Source organism: Micropterus salmoides, unplaced genomic scaffold, assembly GCF_014851395.1.
Source record: "Micropterus salmoides isolate LMB-PRFRI ecotype aquatic unplaced genomic scaffold, ASM1485139v1 Ms_hic_scaffold_2, whole genome shotgun sequence".
NCBI classification, from domain to species: domain Eukaryota; kingdom Metazoa; phylum Chordata; class Actinopteri; order Centrarchiformes; family Centrarchidae; genus Micropterus; species Micropterus salmoides.
Window position 1 is genome coordinate 25,635,252 of NW_024041150.1, and position 19,159 is coordinate 25,654,410.

A 19,159-nucleotide genomic window follows, 5' to 3' on the forward strand; every position below is an offset into this window, starting at 1 on the left:
GCTGTTGTTAATGCGCGGTTTTTAGCGACCTTTACACCGGAAACATTACGTTATCACGTTATTGTAAACGCAGTGTACTTTTGGAGGTGAGAGTGGTGCATCCGATGCAACATTAAAATGTCAAAAAACAGTAAAATAGTGTTGGTTTTCGGAGGTTTCGTAACGGCTGTCGCAGCTGCGTTTTACCCCATATTTTTCTACCCGCTCACCCATAAAGATGAGTACAGTAAGTGGCCAGCAGACAGTTTACTTAATGTCTAGGTTAACTTCATTTAGTATGTAAGATTTTCGCATTGTACTAATTGTTTAGCGTTAAGTGTTTCTTTACGTGGCTAAATTAAACTAAGCTAACATTATAACGGACGTTAGTTTTATTTAGTTAGCTAACGTCCTGCTGGATGTTTAGAGTGAGTAGGTTACAGGTTTAAGTTAGCTAACCTCTCTTTTATGGCACTTTAACATTAATTTAACTTGGTGAACTGGGGTTTTTATGTTTCCAAAACATTCAACGAAAGTTCTTCAGAGTGGCGAAAGGGAAAATCATTTACGTAGACCATCTAACGTTAGACTTGCAAGAGTTTCCACTTTTCTAAAACCATAAATATGAAGTTAAACCAGCTAAGACAAAGATAGAGTGAGGTCAGGAATATGTATTTATTTAAATAGTCTTGATCTCACTGCATGTCTCGTACAGCCACTCTGCTTACTGGACAGTCCTTTTCCCTCTGAGCCAGTTCTGGCCAGCACAGGTGCAAAGCTATAGTCAGGACGTACAGTAACAGCAGATTATGGATAAACGTCTTGCAGTGTTACTGAAAGTCCAGACAAAATAGCACGATAAAGCTGCAATGTGAAAGTCATGGTAATTGATCTTGACCACTAAAATCTTACACTGTAACTTACTGTTCTCTCTCTGCTAGGAGAAGTCCAAAAGGTGAACCGGGCAGGAGTCAACCAGGCAGACGTTCAACCCGTAGGTAAGAGCACATAGTAGATTTATGTACAGTGTTGTGTAGATTGAAGCATCATAAATAAATACGGTATATGTAAGTGACACAATGTGATGTGTTAAAATAAAATTTTTATCAATGAGTCAGAATGTTTTGAACTTTCTTTGATGGGATATTAATGTAATTTACAAAGACCTCTCATCAATATGTCTATCCTACACAGATGGACTGTCTCAGTGTGGTTCTGCTTCTTTTTTGCTTTTTGTCTAGTTCAATATTTTCCAACATTTGTTTTGTTTGTTTTACTTGGGGAGCACCAGATGTATTAGTGTACAATATCAGGATACTTTTGATAGTCACTCCCTCCAAAATATACAGAAGGTTTACCGAATTTAAATCTATAGGCGTCCACTACATTGTCCAATATGATGAGCCACACTCTGAAAGTATGCAAGTATGGTAAATATATACACTGCTCAAAAAAGGGAATTTTAGGGAACACTAAAATAACACATCCTAGATCTGAATGAATGAAATAATCTCATTAAATACTCCTTTCTTTACATAGTTGAATGTGCTTACAACAAAATCACACAAAAATTATCAATCACATGGAGGGCTGTGCGGCCCCCCAATGAAATGCCACCCCACACCATTACTGACCCACCACCAAACCGGTCATGCTGGAGGATGTTGCAGGCAGCAGAATGTTCTCCACAGCGTCCCCAGACTCTGTCACGTCTGTCACGTTCTCAGTGTGAACCTGCTTTCATCTGTGAAGAGCACAGGGTGCCAGTGGCGAATTTGCCAATCTTGGTGTTCTCTGGCAAATGTCAAACGTCCTGCACGGTGTTGGGCTATAAGCACAACCCCCACCTGTGGACGTTGGGCCCTCATACCACCCTCATGGAGTCTGTTTCTGACCGTTTGAACAGACACATGCACATTTGTGGCCTGCTGGAGGTCATTTTGCAGGGCTCTGGCAGTGCTCCTCCTGCTCCTCCTTGCACAAAGGCGGAGGTAGCGGTACTACTGCTGGGTTGTTGCCCTCCTACGGCCTCCTCCACGTCTCCTGATGTACTGGCCTGTCTCCTGGTAGCGCCTCCATGCTCTGGACACTACGCTGACAGACACAGCAAACCTTCTTGTCACAGCTCGCATTGATGTGCCATCCTGGATGAGCTGCACTACCTGAGCCACTTGTGTGGGTCTCTGTTGTCTATTCCATTTGCACAACAGCATGTGAAATTGATTGTCAATCAGTGTTGCTGCCTAAGTGGACAGTTTGATTTCACAGGAGTGTGATTGACTTGGAATTACATTGTGTTGTTTAAGTGTTCCCTTTATTTTTTTTGAGCAGTGTATTTGATTTAATTGCGCATACTGTTGAAACAGGTGTGGCATGACCAGTGACCTCTATTAATTCAGCACCTTAATAGTGGTGTAATGCAGTTACATGCATGCTGACACTGTTTATTTTGTTTTATTTCATGTTTTTGTCTAAAGGTGTGAAGATATGGTCTGATCCATTCAAGCCTGCAGGAAAATGATGTCCAGTGGCGCTTTACATATTCCACACTCTGCTGCTGCTTAAGACTTTGAACAGAGAACACCTTTTTGATGAGTGCTTGGTGTGCATGTGAGTGAATGAATGCTGTCCAAAATGCGTGTTTTGGTTATGATGTGATAAATTAAACCATATTAATAAAGTTTAAAGCTCTTATTCCTAAATCATGCCTCTTTAAATGACCTGTTAATGTAAGTATAAGTGTGAGACAAGAAATATATGGTTAACTTTCTACCACAGTTCACTAATCTTTCATATTTCCAAAAATATTAGATGATGTGCTGTTAGTTTTCTTTTGTCCACAAGGCGGCGCTCCATCCCTATCTGTTGATACAGAAGGCACTGGACTGTGTGATGTTTTGTTTGTGCATCTTAGATATTTTGGAAAAACTCTAGTATTTCCAAAAGCCTTGCTCTGGTATGCAGCCTGTAGGAAATTATAATAAAATACAGTGGTTTGTTTGCCCATCCTATTCACAAGAATCTCTTTTGACATTTTATTTACATTTAGTTGAGATGAGAGTCATAAAAACGGTTCAGCAGATGGGGGACAACGTTCCGTAATGTGTGGTATCATCTTCCAAAATGGAAATAGAGAGACAGAGTTATTCCAGGACACTTCACTCTGTATTATTATTTCCCTGTCACGGACACAGGGTTTAATTGTTGCTCAGATGTTTAAGTGGCTTGTGACTCTAGCTGTGTTTTGCCCATAGGCTGAAAGGCCGGGGCAGAGCTCCATGGTCGTCTTGTTCAAAATCCTACTCGATGTGATCCAGACTCCCTTTACGAGTTCATGGGTGCTGTAAAAGCAGGGAATTCCAAAACTACAATTTTAATCCCCTGTACTTTTGTGGTTTCCTGACATTGACCAGCATCCCCTTTCAGAGTTTGGTCCATCAAAGTTCTTTTGGAGGAAAGATAGATTAAGAAATAAGTAAAGCATGTGTTTATGGTCCCTCAGAGATGGTGCATTTTTAAAGTTGCCCTTAAATCTTTCATGGTCCTCGATGTAGCCTGTACTTTCGGACTTTTAGGACTGTTCACGAGGCCCACTGCCAGCAAAACCGACTGCACGGGCCAGCAATGGCCACTCTCCTTCTCAACCCCCCAATCAACAAGCCCCATTGTTTATGAGAGGTTGTTATTGTTGGGCTGCATTCAGAAACAAGAGAAAACTCAAGAGCCCGGCTGCGCAGAGGCATCCAAAGTAAAGAGAGCAAGGGGTGAGGGGGTGGCTGAGGAGAAAACGAAAAGCAGAAATTCCTCTCATTCCCCGCTGGTGTTTTCCAGATTCCTCAAGCGACTGCTTTCTCGGCTGTGTGAGTGAAGTAAGCAACCAGAGGGGAAATTGAAGAGAACGGCGAGAGGAAGAGAACCACATTCTTGAGGGGACGCGTCACCTACACACAGAATAGAAAGACACTCAATCTCTGTTGCTTTGCCTTTGCAAAGTATGTAACAGGTTGTGCAGTGAGGCCTTCGGCATTTTAGTCCTGCCTTGCTTATGAGTCAGTGTTTGAATCACCATGACACTATGACCTTTCATTTCAAACTCCTCACGTCTGTCTTTTCTGAAGTCTGTACCAGGCTTTGGTTCTGTGTTGTATAGTCCTCTCTTTATGTGGCATTTGTCCCATTCAGCTGAGTATGTAGATAGACATCCATTGCTATAAAATGTTCAATAGGGTCACAGCGCACTATAAACCAACATGAACTCAACAGTGTCGCCTCCACAGCTCCTTTACTATCCTACTATTAACCCATCACAAATCTCTCCCAGCTATTGAGGCGGTTGTCGTGAAAGTGGTGGCACATCTTCTCTCTGAGCAGTTCGTTAGGCGTGTGTTCAGGAGGGGTAGATAATTGGCCAAGGTTTCTAAATAATTGCCATGGGAGCAAGGGTTGACAGACAGGTCAGGGGGTTGGAGAAACAGCAGAGAGCATACGGGAAGGAAGCAAACGCCTCACACTATGTCAAACACTAACACTATGTGTTAAATAGAAACAGAAAATAAGTGAACAAAGGCAAGAACTTTGGAGAGCTCTGAGGAGCATCTTGATGACGCACTGTAATTGAAGACAGAGAACTGCGGCATTAATGTCTATTAGTGTTCACACTTTAGGAGGATTTCTTGTTCTTTTTATGTCTATTTGCTATTACACGATTAATTGATGAGGTGTATGCTCGCACGTAAACATCAAAGTAAAGGGGAGGTATCCCCAACGCCATAACTCCAAAGCACTCAATTTATTTTTTAGTTTTATGGACCAATATTTTGTAGTAACCCTAATTAACTCATACAGTGTACAGAATGAAAGCAATGAAAGTCAACATGAACATAAAATTCTGTCCACAGAGCTAAAATAGCTCAAAACATCATTATGTCCACATTATAAGAACCAGCAACTACAAAATAGAAAGACATCCAGATGCTTACAATCAGATTATGCAATACAGAGAAAGAAAATTAAAGAAGATAAAAGAATGCAGATGTGCATCTGTCAAATCAAGGAAGAGCAAATGTTGACTCTAAATATATGCTATTGGTGCACAACATGGTCTGGCTTAAAACATCAGGATGTGCACGAAAAGAAAAAAGGTAGAAAAAAAGACTATAGCTGAAACAATTAGTTCATAGGCAGAAAGACAGACCAAACTATCCATTTATTGAAAAAATAATCATTGGTTGTATTCATAGTTAAGACCAAGACAAAGCAACTAATAAACTTGTGTACTCTTCCAAATAGCTGCACAATTTATGAAATGGAAAAGTTTCAGCCATTAAACTTGTCATAGAGCAGTCATTAAACTTATAGCCAATTCATGAAAACATGGCCCATTAAAAGAGTACCCTACCAATGTAGCATGGCACTCCTGAAACATTGTTGTGTAGTTAAAAAAAAATTATCAGGCAATGAGAGATGTTGTCTTTTCTACTTCACACATTGTTCCTTGTCAAAACCTGGTATGCCTGCGTTACCCACAGTGCAACTGAACTTAATTCACTCAAATGTACAGATTCTGCTGTGTTATGTTAGTAGCAGTTAATGTAACCTTGAGCCACTGGCCTCAAGCAGAGATGAGCAGCGGACTACAAAGGTCTGATAAGCTCACTTCTTTTTACTACTTCGTCTTCAGTACCAGCTGTCGCTGACTCAGTGACATCACTTGAGTCACATTATCAGATTTTTATTGAGATTTTGCGCAGCTCCCTCTGGGGTCACAGATTATCACTTAAAAACAAATTCAGCAGACATGCACACAAGTTCAAACACACATACACACAGTTGTTTTTTTCCCACATAACAAGCAAGAGTCTACAGTTCACATCTCAAATACACCGCTTAGCCTTGTAAAACAATGTACCGGAGTGCTGTCCACATTCTTGGGTCAGCAGGCGCACGGCTGTGGAAACAGATAGTATAAGTCTGAAGCAATGTCTAGGAAAAAAGGCACCGGCCAGGCTCGCAGCAGGCAGGCGAAGCAAGCTGCCCCAGTGACAGTGTGGTCTGGAGTCAGCTAGGGTTACATTTAGCGCATGAGTGTGTGTGTGTGCGTGTTCTTCATGAAAGAAAGCAAAGAAATTCAGCTAAGAAGAACCCAGTATCCTCTGGAGACAAAACTGTGGTTGTGGAACTTACTGGAACTCCAAACATCGTGTGTGTGCTTTTGTATTATGTTCATATTTGCCTGAAGCAGGACCACAAATAGATAATTATGGTTTGTTTTAGGTTGCATCTCTGTTGCCCATTCGTGAAGGCACTGCAGTTCATTGAAGCCGTGTGCACAAAGAGCCAATGGTAAAGGGCAGATGATGCAATGATGGTTTGTCTGCTCTCTCCTTCTTGTTGGCTGGTGTAATTTACACTCTTACCGGAATATTTAGTTATAAACAGTGTGTATAGCTATTTGGCCAACCAGCGACGCATGTGTGAAAACATGTTATGCAGTTTTTGCCTCTTAAAAGTCTGTTTTTAGCTGAGCTCATTATAAACATCCATCTAGTAATTAGGAGTTAACGTTTGTAACATAGTCATTTTCACAATATTTTGAATAGTAAGTAGCACAATTCTTGTTTAGTAATGTAAGTGACACGTTACTGGTAATGAGCCATCCTTGCTATTTTAAGGTAGTGTGGTAGCATTTGTTTGCCATGCTAAAAACACAGCAAGGCATGACTCTAAGGATGGCAGTGTCGATCTGTTAGTCGGATGGTCGGCCCACCCCTTTGGTGTCCCCTTTCTTGGCGGTCACCTCACTTTTCCATTAACACCACAAGTAGGTCAAAGTTTTCCCTTATTATTCTAATTATCTAAACATCTACCAGGTGGAATGGCAATAAAAACTGAACAGACTGAACAGACAGTTCCCAGATGATATATCCTCATGACTTTGGTGATCCTCCAACATTTCCTGTAGCTCCGCCATGACGTTGCCATTTTATTTATGTGATAAATCTAATCAATTATTGGATGGATTGCCATAGAATTTGGTACAGAAGTCTCCTCAGGATGAAGCGTAACAACTTTGGTGATCCCTTAACTTTTCATCAAGCGCCATAAAAATTTCACTTTGTCCAATGCTTTGGTTTATGACAAAGAGCTGCAAAAGTTATGGCATTCCCATCAGCCTTATGTTTTGTGCTAATTAGCTAATGTTACCTTGCTAACACGCTAAACTAAGAGCAGATCTGTTGCGCTTATGACCCAAACAGCAGCAAGGTGAAAACTTCAATCACATTCAGTCTTTTTCGTTTACTGTAGAAAATGAGGCCAGTAGAAACTATTATTTACTATAAACAGTAAATAATTGCAAACAAACCTCAACAGAAACATACAAAACACATTGCAGGAGCAGTGATCTCTACTGTGTTTATGCCTAAACTCAGCGGGGCCTTCTTTCTTCGCGGCTCTTCAGGCAGCCGGTGAATGTGATTAAACAACACCTCTGAATGAGGTGAGTAGGAAATTCTGCCTTGAAGAGTGCCAGGAGCCTGTCACTTGGCCCCATGTCCACATATGGATCTGTAGAGGAAATGTTCAAGCAATTAGTTTGAGTTAAAGGTTGGGGAAAAACGTTATTATTTCATCCATCTTATTTTTTCAATGGAGAGGAAAATCTTTGTTATGGACAGACCTCATCATGCAGACCATCTTTTTCTCTCTCAAAGTGTTGTCCCATGTTCCACTGGTCCTATGGAACCAAAATATTGAAACCACAATTACATTTACTGTTTGATTAACTGAGTCCTACAAAACCACACACACGCACTGACTGAAATATTATCGTCACCCATTCTGAACACACACACAGTTACAGCACCACTGTCTGAGCTCGTGCGAGTCTCCTCCGTCAATCACATTATATAGCAGGTTTCCGTTTTACAGTCTCATTATAATCTTAAAAACTTCGTGAGCACAAAAATAGCAGGGCGGCTGTTGATTTAGGCAGGGTTACTGACAAAGAGGGCCAGTGCTCTAAGCAGTCACGCAGCTCTTCCAAACCTCCCGGAAAGGCTAAGAAAAGAGGGGAGGCGAACGTGAAGGAGATTGATTTATAAGGCATCTTAATACTTGACACGTTCATTCGTGAAAATAAGTCTGCGGCCTATCAAAGCCATTGCTTACATTGAAAAACCATGGAAAGCTTTTTTAAATAGCTTTTGTATACTCGGTGGGCCAGTTTTCATTCATATTTCCTGGCACGGTACTTTACTTCCCCTTAGTCTGAAGGACTATATCAAAAATAAACAGTTTAACCCCAAGACAGCAAATTAAAATTTATGTTGTAGTGAACAATACAGAAGATATGCGATTTCACAGAGCTGTTTAAAGGCAGGTAATGCAATACAGATTGATTCAAATGTGTAATAGTATGATCTAATATGACACACCAAGTCTTGCTTTAGTTGGACTCAGTGTGTACCAGGGGGCTAAATGCTTCACAGTTTTGAAAATACTCACAATACTGGGCTATTTTCATGCAGCTAGATGAACTGTATCCTGTCATTAGTGGTTTACACACAGAGCAAATGAATTCAATAAGTCAGACTTATCTTATGGCACACAAGCAGCTGTATAGAATTAAATACTTTTAATTGATGTTTAGCATCCACAGTAGTGCGTGATGAGTCATATTTGGTGTGTATTTTCATTTTAGTCTAAATGGTGTGTGGTTGTGCAGACATGGTGTGCCTCTGTGTTCCTCGTGGGTTTTCATTAGGGCCTCGTGGATGACAACAGAATATATGACTTGGCTCCGGACGGGAATTCTGGGAAAGTCATGGAATTTTGGACGCCTTGACGGAACACAGGCTGTCCGCTCTTGGCCCGTTCCCCACCGAGGAGGGGGAGCAATCCTGCTGCAGTGAGTGCTTGTGTGTGTGGTGGTGCTGGGCCTTCAGGACATCCTATGGGAGCTGACCCAGAACAATGACAGGTTTACAGCACAGCACCAGGCAGGCGGGCTCACATGTGGCTAAAGTCAGACAGAGACCAGGGACGGAATGAGCGCTACAGCAGATTTGACACAACCAGATCGTCCAGATGATTAGTAAGGCTGGTTATCTGTATTTCTGCCTTAGGCAGGGAATAAGGTGTATCTGTTCAATGCATTGCATACCATCCTCACATAATCAGAAAAATCTTAAGGCTCTTCATAAAAACAATCCGCGAGGAATCACAATTTTGGAACAACTACAATTTTAGATTTTTTGCTGATGAGCAGTATGTTTTTTGAGAACTCCTTCTGGATTTCTCCCAAGAAAACTTTGTAATATGATTCATATTATTGCTTTCAGAGCTGGATACAAATTTAAGTCACAAAAATGAGGGCTTGGCTCGGGCCTGACTGCTGTGATATGTGACTCCCTTAAGACTTGACCTCACCTGAGACTTGAGAGCAAAAACTTTCAAGTGTCAAGTTTTAAACTTGCTAAAATTCAGAAACAATAAAAAAGTGAGTAAGGGAGGCAACAAAATATTAACACAGCTTCGAAAGGAAATTTTTTAAATGCTGTGTCGTTTTAATCTGTGCATCATTTGTTCTTTTCATATTCAACTGGGAATCCAAAATCGGAAAATTAATAAACAATTTCTTATGTCACAGAAAAAATAACAAACAATAAGCTTGTTTTTCATACTTTCATTTTATGCTCAAATTAAAAAAGGAAAAAATAAAATAAACAGGCCAGTGACTGAATTTGATTTTGACATTGAATTGGGTCAGAGAACTGACTTGCAAGTTGCCTATGAAGACTTGAAACTTGACTTGAACTTGTCCAAACTGGTGCTTCGCCTCATATTTCCTGTGACTTAACTCAAACTTAGTTTCACTATTACAAGACTTGACCTTAGGCTTGCTATACCAAGAGTTGAGACTTTAGTTGGTTTTGATTTGAATGACTTGTCTTTACAAGCTTTGACACGTGACTTGGACTTGTATTGAATGAACTGAGACATGAATTGGACTTGACTTATGACTCGTCATTATAAGACTTGAAACTTGACTTGACTTCTCTCAAATGACATAAATTTGTCCAGAAGGACTTCAGATTTAACTTGAGACTCACTATGGCACGACTTGTGACCTGACTTGTAACTTGCTATTACTAGTTTAGAGATGTGACTTGTACTAGTATCACATGACTTGAGATTTGACTTAAACTTGTCGATGGCCGTGCTGTTCAGACTGCACAACTTGCCATCTTGTGGCGTTCACACTAGTGACTGATCGGTGACAGGGGGTCACACACTACACGAGCTGACAGCGACTGTGTCACCCGACGCTGGTCTCCAAACCACGTTTTGTCAAGAAAACACACGTGAAATGTGAAACTGGAAATGACCCGACCTACACATGAAACATATTTTGTTTTTTATTAATAAGATACCAATTATAAAGACAAAGATTATGAGTGAAAGAATTTCACTCAAAAAGTGTTTACTCCGCCAGCTGCCAGCTCTCATTGGCTGGATGTGGATGTCGAGTCGGCCGACTTCTCCAGATATCTGGCATGCTAGATATCTGGCAGACGTTGGCGATGTGTCAGAAATGTGTCGGGGAGCTGTTTTGATGCGTTGTTGAGTAGTTCCCACATATCGACTGGAGACTGCCAATCAACCGCTGATATACTCCCGATCACAGGCTTGATGGTCGCCGAGCGGCAAATCGGGCTACAAATCGTGTAGTGTGAACTAGGCTTTAAAAGACTTGTAATGTGACATAAATTTATCCATAAGGACTTCAGACCTAACTTGAGACTCACTATGGCATGACTTGTGACTTGACTGGAAACTTGCCATTACAAGCTTTCAGACGTGACTTGGACTAGCATCAAATGACTTACAACTTGACTCGGACCTATCTTGAAAGACTTGTAATGGGAATTGGACATGCCCTCAAAAGACTCAAAAACAGCTCTTGCACGTCAGATTGTCAAAATATCCAAGCTGCTGAGGACCGGGTCATAAATTTTAAGTTAACACTGTGGAAATTGTATTATCGTTTCCTTTTGAATAGCTTTAAAGCTTTGGAAAGGATTTTCTTTCCACAACTGCTGAAGAACTTCATTATTTCCTTCATTTGTTCGCCTCGGCTGTATGTGCAATGGAGGGTCAAAAATAAACCATGGTCATGTCATGTGCATAACCCTAAACCTAACCACAGGATTAAATAGCGCCCATATGCACTGATGTCAGTAGGAAATTTGCAAAAACGATTGAATTGCATGCATAAACCTCATCCTCATATTCTGTCCAAAGGGTATACTTCTATACTATTTAATTGCCATCCACAAAAGAAAGCCACCCCGAGATGAAAGCAGAATCATATCCCACCTGAGCTGCAAACGATATCTCCCTATGGGCAATGAGCTTACTTTGTGGTCTCCCTTTTCCCTGCTCCCTACTCTCCTCATCCATCCATCTCTCCGTCGCTGCTCCATTCAGAGAGAGAGCGAACAAACCACATGTTTCAGGGAGGAATCCTGAACAGGCAGCATCCCAGACCAAAGTACCTCCAGCTCTCCTGCCTCCCTGGCATCACTTAGCTCTACCCTGTCATTAAGCGCCGGGTTGGATGATTTGTGTTGGAACGCAGCCCTTTGTTGCAGTAGAATGGGTGCAGAAGGAGAAAGACAGGGAGCGAGGGGGATAGAGGAATGATGTCATCTCAGGTCGGCGCTGGAAGTGGGCCGAGACCTGTGGTAGCAGGAATGGTGTTGCCTTTGGGCTTTGGTGCAGGAAAAGGCGGATGGAGATGGAATGATGTGGATTATGGTGAACAAGAGTGTGTGTAATTTGGCATGTGTGTATTCGATGTGTATCTGGATGAGTAAATATGTGTCTTTTGTTTGTTTGTTTTGTACTGTGGGTATGCACATGGCATGTGCACAAAATTTGTGTGTGGGTTTGCAAGCCTGTTTGCGAAGGCGTGTGGTCGGAAAAGCATGGGCTGTTTTATGTTGCGTTCACTCTTTGTTTCAGTGTTTCTATAGTGGGTGGATGGTTGAATGAATCATTTTGGATGGAGGCTGAGGTATCAGAAAGAGTGGTTTGGCTTGGGGGTGAGGAGGGGTGGGAGACAAGAGAGAAGGAAAACCAACTTGCACGGCTTCTGGATTCCTAATGTACACTACTGCACAGTGATGTCTGTCTCCCTCCCGCTAGCTACAGTATGTAGTGTGGAACATATCAGATACACCACAGACAGCATGGACTGAAAGTCATTATCCAAAGCATTTCTGTTCAAGTACAGTGCTGAGCTTTGTGTATTTGTATGTAGTATGTTTTACTTAAAGGATCAATTGGGTTTATCACAAGTTGGGTCTTATCTTGGTAGTTTAGCTCATTATTCCTATCCATGATAATAACATTGTACTCACTAAGTTAAATATGTGAGAATGTGGCAACTCTGCTAAAAAGAAATCAGGCAGGGCAAGAAACACAAACAGCAACAGAGAGGAAATGAAGGTTAAAAAAAAATCATGTCATCATTATTATAATTTATCAAATGACTTTCTGGTTCAACTGTGACTTGCATTGAGGGATTATTACCAATATTTAAGGCATGCTCACTTTCTGTTGTACCTCCAAATGAAAAGATTTAGACAATCGGACTAAATTCTTTATAACGTGTCTGGTCATCTGAACAGTCACTTTTGTTGCCCTGTCTTGTGAGTTTGTTTGTAAGCAGTAAGAATTAATGGACAAAAAGTACAAAAATGAGACCCATATTGTAATAAACTGAAATGATGGGGTCTTTTTGGTGTCATGTTATGCGATGGACAGTCGTATGTACTCGGGCCACAATCTGGTGACTTTAGACTTGACAATATACTAAAATAAGACCAGAAACTGACATTAACAGAATGTTCTGTCTTTAGGCTTGGAGAGGACAGAAAGTCATTCCAAGTCAAAAAGTCCAGTTGAAGTCATGAGTAACTGGTGTTAAGTAAGTCTACAGCAAATCAACTAAAGGAGTGATAACCAATCCAAAACAGATGTTCTTGCTGCCAAACAGGAGGGAAAAGTGTGTGTGGCAGCACACAATAGCAGATAGACAATAATAATGACTTTTAAGGACTTGAAACACAAAGTTTAGGACTTGGACTTTGGACATATCCGTCTTCACTTACTGTGGGGCCTGGATTATGAGTTCATCACCAAGACTTGAGACTTGCAAAACAGTGACTTTGTCCACTCCCGCCTCATGCAGAGCTGTGGTTTCCAACCTGATGTTCAGGAAAAATCCTAAGGGAGTCATAAAATAAATCTAAACATGTTAAACAATTAAGAAAAATACCATGCTATACTTCTACAATGCAAAATGTTGCAAATTTATTGAGACTTTTATCTATTATTATTTAATTTTGCTATTTTCCTGTAGAATATTGGGTTGTTTTGCCTCTCCAGGCTTGAAAATATTAGGGTTGCATGATATTGATAAAATGTGATGTTGATCATGACTATTGCGATAACGATATTCATTTCGATATTCTTTAACATGTATTAAAACACAAAAGTTGATGTTACCTTTCCTCTTCGATCTCTGTTGTTTTCATGATCATCTTACTTTGAAAAGTTTTTTTTTATCTCTGTTTCCCTCTCGCATGTGACAGGGCACTGGGCAATGAAACATGATCGTTATGCAGCGATCATGCGGGCTCTAAATCAAACATAACTAAGCCACACAGCAGACACGCATATTTTTCCACAAAATAACCGGAATTTTGCATACTTTCCTCAACAGTTTCGATATGAAATTGCGCAATGTGATGTTGTGATAAAGATATTCCAATGAGACATTATTCAATATGCACAGTACATAACAACTTCACATACAACACAAACCAGCTATTTTTAACTTCTAGAAACATTAATCATCTTCTATCTTACTTTCCCCTGCAGTATATCTGGATGTCTGTGTTTGTTGCAGTTACAAGTTGCTTTTGAAGTGAAACCCCATGTGACTTCTGCATAAAGATGATGCCTCTTTTGACTCTCAGCCACATTTTAGTGCAAGCAATCAGATTGACCGTAAATGGACCAGAGACAATTTAACGTGATGGGAAAACTCCATGGCTCTTTAATGGCTTCGAGATGAAACACGTCCTTACTGTGAAGCACGAGCTTGTCGACCGGGTACTTTTCAATGTGAGCTATACTTCAAACTAGGACTTAAACTTCAAACCTCTACTTTTACATACATTTGTTAAGCAATTCCATCAACCCATATTCACACTTCCCATATTAACACATTGGTTTCCAATGTAAAGTGCTAGGTAAAAGGACTTGCTGTGCATTCCCAATGTTATTTCACGCATTTCTTGCATCTTTTATTGTCTCTGTCTCCAATAATATTTAGATGGAAGAGGACTGATAGGAGCTGAGTTCCAGTAACAGAGATCAAGTGCTCTGGGGGTTGTTGAGAAGAGAGAGGCGTCTGCCTAAGTAAACTCAGCCCCAACACTGAGGAAATGCGCTCTGGAACGTGGTGGTGTAACCGGAGCATGGGTTTGGGAATAGCCCAAGGGAACTGGGCTCAGTTTTCCAAAAGCCTCTATCTCCTGCGATATGTAGTGTGATTTGAGGAGAGGCAAGGATTGTGTGTGTGTGTGTGTGTGTGTGTGTGTGTGTGTGTGTGTGTGTGTGTGTTTGTAACAGGGGAAGTAGATGGGCTTACAGAATGGCTAAGTCAGGAAAACAAGTCTCAGGAAACCCTATACCTCACTCTGGCACCCACACAGACGTTCTTTCTTTCTCGTCCTCTGTCTCACTCTTTCTTTCTGTCTGTCTGGCTGTCTCTCTCTCAGCAACTCCTGTCTTGCCTTATCTCTCTCTTCCCTCTCCGCCCTGCCTGTACTGTAGAGAAGCGGAGTGAAAGCAACAGCAGTCGGAGCAACAACCGAGCGAAAAGCTACCCTTGACACTTGGTGCCTGTTAAGGAAACAGCAATGACCTTGTTGGGAGGTCAAGCCTCTTTATACCGAGAATCTCTCACGCTTTCGTTTTTCACTCATTTGCCAATTTTGGGGTCTTTTTGGAAACCTATTCATCTACATGTTCAAGACAAAACAACACTATCAAGCTCAGACAAACATGAAAATATGACATTACAATATGACAATTAAATGACTGCTTAGCCCTTGAGATAAATATAAATATAAGATAAATAAACATAAGATAGAAGAGGAAAGTTTCCAGCTCAACATAAGTTACAACAATCAAAAGGTCATTCCTTCATAAAATAAAAGCGCCTATCAAGTTCCCTATACAGTGTGAAAAAAAGTAGAATTTAAGTGCTTTACTGTTTCCAAACCTGTAGAAACTGTTCCAAAGTTTTTGTAAAATAGCTTATCTTTGCTAAAGCAAGGCACGAATCATTTCTCTATCAGTTCAATTAAAAGATGCTTTGTATGTCCTCGAACCACTGATGTCAAATCCCATTTTTCTTTGTCACACCCTCTTTCACACATTTCCCCCGCCTGCACTCCTTTATCTTATCCCTTTTCCACTATCCCCAAAGCCCCTGTCTGTCTCTGTCAGCCCCCTTTCCTTTTCCAAAAACACTCTCCGCTGCTTTTTCCACTCCTGTCTTTATCTTTTCTTCCTATTCTTTACATTTGCCCTCAACTCTTGGTCTCCCGGCCCCTTTCCCACATCTCTGGACCCCTCACTGCACCTCCCACAACAAGCACACCTACTTATAACACACCCCGGACGTCTTTCTTCCCTTCTTTCCATTTTTTGCTGCCATCTTTTTTCCATCACCAGTGGTTCTGTCTCTCCCGGCACCTCACTCTCCACATCTTTCTCTTTCTGTTTTCCTCCATCTATCATTATCAGCCTCTGTTTCCCTGCCTCTCTCAGTCTCCACTATATCAGCTTGTCCTCTCTGTGCTCTCCCCCATAGTTCTTCCCTCTGTCTCACATGCCTTTCTTCTCTTGCTCTGTCCTTCCCTTTCCAGCCCTCTCTGTGCCCTCGGTTTGTCTGTGGGGGCAGTGAGTGGTCAGGCCCGCCTGTAGGCATCAACAGCACAGGGCCACCGCCTCGGGCTCTGTGTGTGTGTGTGTGTGTGTGTGTGTGTGTGTGTGTGCACTAGGCAGATTGGCACAGTGCCCAGACCCACCTCCTGTGGTGAAACTCACTCCTTTTCTTCTTAGCAGTCTGGACTGCTGCCCAGATTGACCCTCACACACAGATACACACACAGACATGGAAACACATTCACAGATATCTGACTGGCACACAGACATGAGGCATTAATACACACAGTAATGCACACACGTGCACGCACGCACACACAGATGAGTATCATGAATATCCAGAGAGCAGAATCAGTGCTTCTATATCTCTTTCATTGGGCCTCTATGAATAGTATACTTCATATTGTGGCCATGCACTGACTACAGTGTGTGTGTGTGTGTGTGTGTATGTGTTTGTGTGTTTCTGTGTATTTGAGTTTCCTTGGCAGCCAGTGCGTGCATGCATGTCACACAATGGGCCTGACTTCCACCAACTCCCTATGTATATCATTCAATTTTGGATGTTTGCATTAGATTAAACTGTACATACAAAAAACTGTTCTCGTTTACAATAAAGGAAAATTCCACCCTCAGATAAAAAGCATCCATCTGTTATTGTCACTGGTGTCTAGGTCTTACCTGCTGTTCATATTTGAGATCACACCGTAAGGTTCATTTAGTAGCTATTCAGGAGCGTTCAATCATGTAACATGATCTTCATTCAGATTTGCCCAGCTGATTTTCAAATTTTAACTTTAACTGAAGTTTATGATTTTCTACATTTCCCAGACTGCTTTTGACAACCCCCAGAGAATGGGCATAGGAGGTGCAGGAGTGGTGAAAGCAAATTTATAGTTTAGAAGTTTCTCAGTTTCCCAAGGTTTTTCCAGTGTTGTGACAACATTGGATTATGTCATATTGAAATGAAAACAGTTAAATTATTTGAAGTACATGAAAGTAAACAGAAACCGAGGGTACCTGACAGGTGGCACCTGTGCAGCCTTTTGGCTGCTAACAATCTGACAGTGAACTGGGCAGATTATTATTAAGCAGCTGCCTCTATGAAAACAATAACACACAGGCTCATACAGCTTATACGTCAAGTTTCAACATGCAACCAGTTAACTAGGTCAATGCTTATTTACTTGCTTCCACGACGTAAAGCCATCTCTCTGCCTTCTTGCTAGCTGAGCTACACATGTGCACTGACACCAGACTGGATACCTTCCATTAATACACAGCTGCCCTCCAAGAAGAAGGAAAGGAGCAGAAACAGTGTGCATCTGGGTATGTAATGTAACTAAATTACACATTACTTGAGTTGCTAAACTAACGTGTTACATTACTCATTCAACAAAAAAGTAATCTGAGCACTCTTACATTTACTTTGTAACCCCCAACTCTGTTAATAAAACAAAGTGAAACTGCAGTCAAGTGAATTGTGATTTAAAATTAGTCTATAATGTTGTGCAAGTTCAGCATCACATTTATTAAAAAAAATGGCTTCAATACTCACCGTTTTGTTTATGTTTTCCACATTATTCTGAGAGATTAGGAGGAAGGTATTGCTGTTTTCTTCTAAATCAAAGGGAGTGTCAAAATATTATTAATGCTGGGGAGGGTCTTACTTTTTTCATAAAAAAAAAATGATTCAGCTCCCTGCCCTACCCCAACATCTTTCATACAGTCCCTTAGCATTTAGATTGTAGCTGAGAAATGTTTTATTGTAACTGAACTTGAAATATTGATGACGTGGCATGTAGTCAAGCGACATAATTAATTATGGATTAACAAACTCCAAAAACTGGCCCTTAAAGCAAAAGTTTTTGACACCTTTAAAGTGCGTATGAATGGATTTTCCTTTAAAATCCATGTAACTGGTAGCGCAGTGACTTTAAACTGGAATCATAGGAGGTGCAGTTGGTGTTTTATCAGTCCTCTGGCACATCTTGCACAGCCGTGTCACTCTTTCCATGTCATGGTCAACATAGCGTGTGGCTGCTGGCCTCCACTCTCTCATATCTGCTCCTTGAGGCCTTTGAGCCAGACTCTAAAATGTGAAAAGCTGTGTTATTTATTCTCGCTGTCTGTTGCGGTCTTGGTGTCGCTTTCAGTCTTTCCTTTTCTTTTTCCTTGTGTCCGCATCTTTTAATAACTCTATTTTTCTCTTAATGACTCACCACTCATTTGTTACTCCTTAGAGTAACAGATAGAAAGGCAGATAGAAATATTGAGAGCTACCACAGTTTGTCTCAGATCCCTTCCCCAGATGTAATGCAAACGAAGGCCAATAGCAACCCCGGCCGCTTGTTCCCTGACACTTGGATGCCAGCTCCTCTGTGGTTTCAGCCAATGAGCTCACCCCTATTGAAAATAACAGCAGTGACATCACTGTTTTGGCCCATCGCAGCTCCCACCCAGTCAGGAGTCAGAGCTAACCCGCAGTGAAGGCAGGAAGAGGCTAAAAATGAACAGAAAGAAAGAGAAAAAGGGGGGAAAGACGGGAAGGTGGTTTTTATTTAAAGGTAATAAGATTGGTTTATAGGCAGGAGAAGGGGAAGCAGAGGGTGAGGCCGGATTGAGTACAGACAACGTAGACACACATAGACATATATAAATAGATACACATTTTTCTGCTGGCCTCAGCAGCGTTTTGGCTCCATCTTCGTCTGTGTCTACCAACATTTAACTTCTGTTGGAGCGGTTTTGGAGTTTTTGTTTTAACCTTTGTACACTACTTTCTGTCTGTCTGTCGTTCTGCCTCTCCTCTTTTTTTTTCCCCTCGAGGTCATCAGCTGATGTACCAGCTGGTGTTCATATCACTGCCTCAATTTGAGCTCCTGACCTTTCAACTTTGACCTCTGTAAGAAATACCCCCCCCCCGCTCACAAACACTCACACACACTCACACACGCGCGCACACACACACACACAGACTTTAAAATGAATGGCCAGCAGGCCTCATTCAGACCACCTGACACATTTAAACATGTGTGCACAAGAAAGGGTGCCTAACAAGCTCCTGGGTGTCTCACACAGGACAATAAAAGCAATATTTAGACAAACATGATGGCTGATTACCAAGATAAGGATAGAAGGGTGAAAAAGGACA

General features: G+C 41.3%; 1 protein-coding gene across 1 annotated transcript; it reads left to right on the plus strand.

Moving 5' to 3' along the window:
- Positions 1-9: 9 nt before the first annotated feature.
- Positions 10-2,990, plus strand: smim20 (small integral membrane protein 20). Its single transcript, XM_038730776.1, has 3 exons — positions 10-226; positions 921-977; positions 2,457-2,990. Exons 1-3 carry the CDS (start codon positions 118-120, stop codon positions 2,498-2,500), a joined length of 210 nt encoding a protein of 69 aa, XP_038586704.1. The 5' UTR covers positions 10-117; the 3' UTR covers positions 2,501-2,990.
- Positions 2,991-19,159: the final 16,169 nt, after the last annotated feature.